Genomic DNA, 3,560 nt, shown 5'->3' on the forward strand with positions numbered 1-3,560 from the left:
ACGAAATGGTCATTTGCTACTTCCAGGTTTTCCGTAATAATCTAACTTCAAATTACTTTGACGAAATTTTGTTCCCTGAGCTGGAGAAATTCGAAAACAAAGATAATGAAAGCTCCACGACTAAACGATTCAACTCAAAGAACAAAACTTCATCAAAATCATCCACCTGAGCAACAAATCTTCTTCACTCTCTTAGCTTCAAATAACTCATAAATTCAACTATATTGAAATTATCAGAAGGGGTTTTGTGGAGATTTTAGTAATTTCTATATGGTTGAGATCATGAGTCCATTGTAACTTGACCACCATGGAAAACCTGGAAGCGTTGGACGGTCGTTTCTTCTTATTGTGGGACTCCTCAGCAGTGCGCATCCACGATCCCACCTCTCGAGATTCGAATGCAAGACCTATCAGTTTTACGTGCGAGCAGTTAACCGATAGACCACAAAACTCCCTTCTGATAATGATTATATGCTCACTAGTGACTGACTTCGAGAGGTAAATCCAGGAGTTCTAGTGAGAAGCAGTGATCAGTGGAGTTCAACCAGGTCTGTTGAGAAATATCAACTTGCTGAAGAAATTTATGAAATGGTTACTCAATTTCGTGGATTGATTAAAGTTAGACATTAACACCGTTGGAATCCAGCCGGCTCAGTGGTCTATCGGCTAAGTGCTCTGGTGTGAGACTGTTAGGTCTTGAGTTCGAATCTAGCGAGACGAGATCGTGGATGCACACTGCCAAGGAAGAATCCCACACCAGGACGAAACGGCCGTCTAGTGCTTTCAGGTTTTCCATGGTGATCTAGCTTCAATTATCTCATGATCTCAACTATGTAAATATTGAAATGACTTAAAAATCTTCACAAAGATCCCACCCCCATTCGATAAACAAAAACAAACTACAAATACTCAATTACACTTACTTTAATTATATTCAATGATTTCCCTATATTTACCTTTGATTTTCTATTCCTTTCAATAAGAATATTCTCATTACTATTATCATTATTATTAATGTTTGATAATCTTTTATCATTTATTGATATACTACTATTATCTAATTTATTTGGATATATATCTATATTATTTGGTATAATATTATGTTGATATGATATTAATGGTATTGGGGTTATAATAGTTGAATATAATTTAGATTCATTTTTAATATACTTTTTATTAGTAGTATTATTAGTAGTATAATTTGATGTTCTTTTATTTAATAATAAATCATCTGTAGTAGTATTTGATTCCTTGGAAGAATTACCCATAAATTCTGGACTAAGTGAGGATGATAATAATTGAGAATCCATATTACTATTATGATTATTATCAGTAGTAGTATTATAAGTAGTATTATATGTATTATGTAGTGTAGGAATATGAGTAGTATTATTAGTAGTATATAATGGTTTATTATTAAGTTTTATCAAATTTTTTTGTTCAATATTTGAATAAAATTTATTAGATAAACTATGTTTTAATTGATTACGATAATTGATAGATGATCTTGTAACCATACGAGGTTGATAAGATTTTGATCTATTATGTTGTATTGGTGCATAGCAACTATTTGAATATTGATTATGATACAGATGATAAGGATCAGGATCAAGATTGTAATATTCTTCAATTGGTAATGAATTTGTATGTTTTAATAATAATGTTTGATCTCTTTTATGTAGATCATACTTATCTAATATTAATTCATGATCACTAATAGATAAATGAATATTTCTATCCATTCTTAGACTTATTGATTTTGTTAAAAAAAAAATTGGTTCAATATGTTTGGTCAATTTTTTTTATTGTTTGTTGTTGTTGTGTGCTTCTTTCGTGTTTTCTAGGGAGGTTGTCCGTTATCTTCTTCTTCTTCTTCTTGTTCTTCTCCTAGTTACTACTAGTTACTATGTATCAACATTTTCTGTGTGTGTAGATGTATATATATGCACAATATTGGTACTATTGACTTGATTTCATCTCTAGGTACATGTATACTTGTGTTCAAAGTTTTTTTTTCTTTTTTGTGTTTTTTTAAAGGTTTGTCAGACAAATTTTCGTATTACACTTTTTCCCAACCAAAAAAAAAATTACCCCAGCAACAATCCTGTATACTTATCTATATATATACTTTTGTATATATCCATGTCAAATGAATAACTAAGAATAGATTTGTCTATAGTATCTATGGTGTATGTAAAGTAATTAATTATACATTATAGCACATTTTTTAAAAAAAAATAACCAATCAGAATTCTTGGGATATAATTGGCCAATTAAATGTAACCTTGAGAAATACTTTCAAGGTCATATGTGAATGTTTTAATATTGTAGAAAATAAAAAAAATCAGAGGAGCGAAACATTTAAATTGTCCACTTTAATTATAAACACACATACACAAACACACACACACAATATCAAAAGGACTCCTTTTTTTGGGTTGTTCTATTTTTTTTTTTTACAAAAGAAATGGTTAAATGATTAAATACGAAAAATGTATATGTGACAGAAGGTTATTTTTAGTTTAAAGTTTGGCTAATATTGGCTAATATTGAACAAAATTCGGTTTCATTTTGTTTCTATGTAAAGTTGTTAATAACAATGTGTAGATAAGCAGAGATCGATAGTAGCTAGCAGTGGTATCCAGTTTGACGCGCGTTTTGTCCTATTTGGGACTCATCAGCTGGATATACCTGTATCTCAAAGTTGATGTTCACTCTGAGACTCGATTCCACTGCTAGCCACTATCCATCTCTACTTACCATGCTTGTGAATTAAGGCTATATCGAGGCAATACGCACAGTATGCACATATGGCCAATAAGAGACTGACCAGTTGCAATCCTAACACATCGATGGGAAGATTCAAACAAACAATACTAAATGAATTTAATGTGTGGATAGTCTTAAAAATTTAGAATTTTATATATGAATTCATGAGTCAATTGAAGTTAGACTAGTATGGAATAACTGGAAGAACTAAACGGCCGTTTTGAACCGAAGATTTACCAGTTTCGCTCACGAACGCTTAACCTCTGGGACCAATGAGCCGGCCAGCACCCAACGGTGTTAATGTCTAACTTCAACCAATCCATGAAATTGAGCAACCATTTACCAATGTCTTCAATGAGTTACTATCTCCCAACAGACCTGGTTGAACTTCACTGGTTACCGCTTCTTACTAAGACTCCTGGAAATACCTCATGGAGCCAGTCATTAGTGAGCATATGATCATTATCAGAAGGGGTTTTTTTGAAGATAGCGCATGCGCACTGCTGTGGAGTCCCATAATAGGGCGAATCGGCCGTTCAGTGCTTTCAGGTTTTCCATGGTTATCTATCTTCAATTGACTCATAATTTCAACTATTGATATTATGATTAAATATGAAAAATGTATATGTGACAGAAGGTTATTTTTAGTTCAAAGTTTGATAATATTGGCTAATATTGAACAAAATTCGGTTTCATTTTGTATCTATGTAAAGTTGTTACTAACAGTTTGTGGATAAATTCACTTAGTATTGTTTGTGGGAATCTTCCCATCGATGTGTTACGACGGAAAA

At 32.1% G+C, this 3,560-nt stretch overlaps 1 protein-coding gene across 1 annotated transcript; it reads right to left on the reverse strand.

The window, feature by feature from the left end:
* Window positions 1–899: 899 nt before the first annotated feature.
* On the reverse strand, window positions 900–1,743 carry Smp_143720 (hypothetical protein; the record flags this gene model as incomplete). Its single annotated transcript, XM_018797761.1, has 1 exon — window positions 900–1,743. A coding segment is annotated over one exon (844 nt), but the record flags the coding sequence as incomplete, so codon positions are not given.
* Window positions 1,744–3,560: the final 1,817 nt, after the last annotated feature.

The sequence above is a fragment of the Schistosoma mansoni genome, chromosome 5 (assembly GCF_000237925.1).
Source record: "Schistosoma mansoni strain Puerto Rico chromosome 5, complete genome".
Taxonomy (NCBI): Eukaryota; Metazoa; Platyhelminthes; class Trematoda; order Strigeidida; family Schistosomatidae; genus Schistosoma; species Schistosoma mansoni.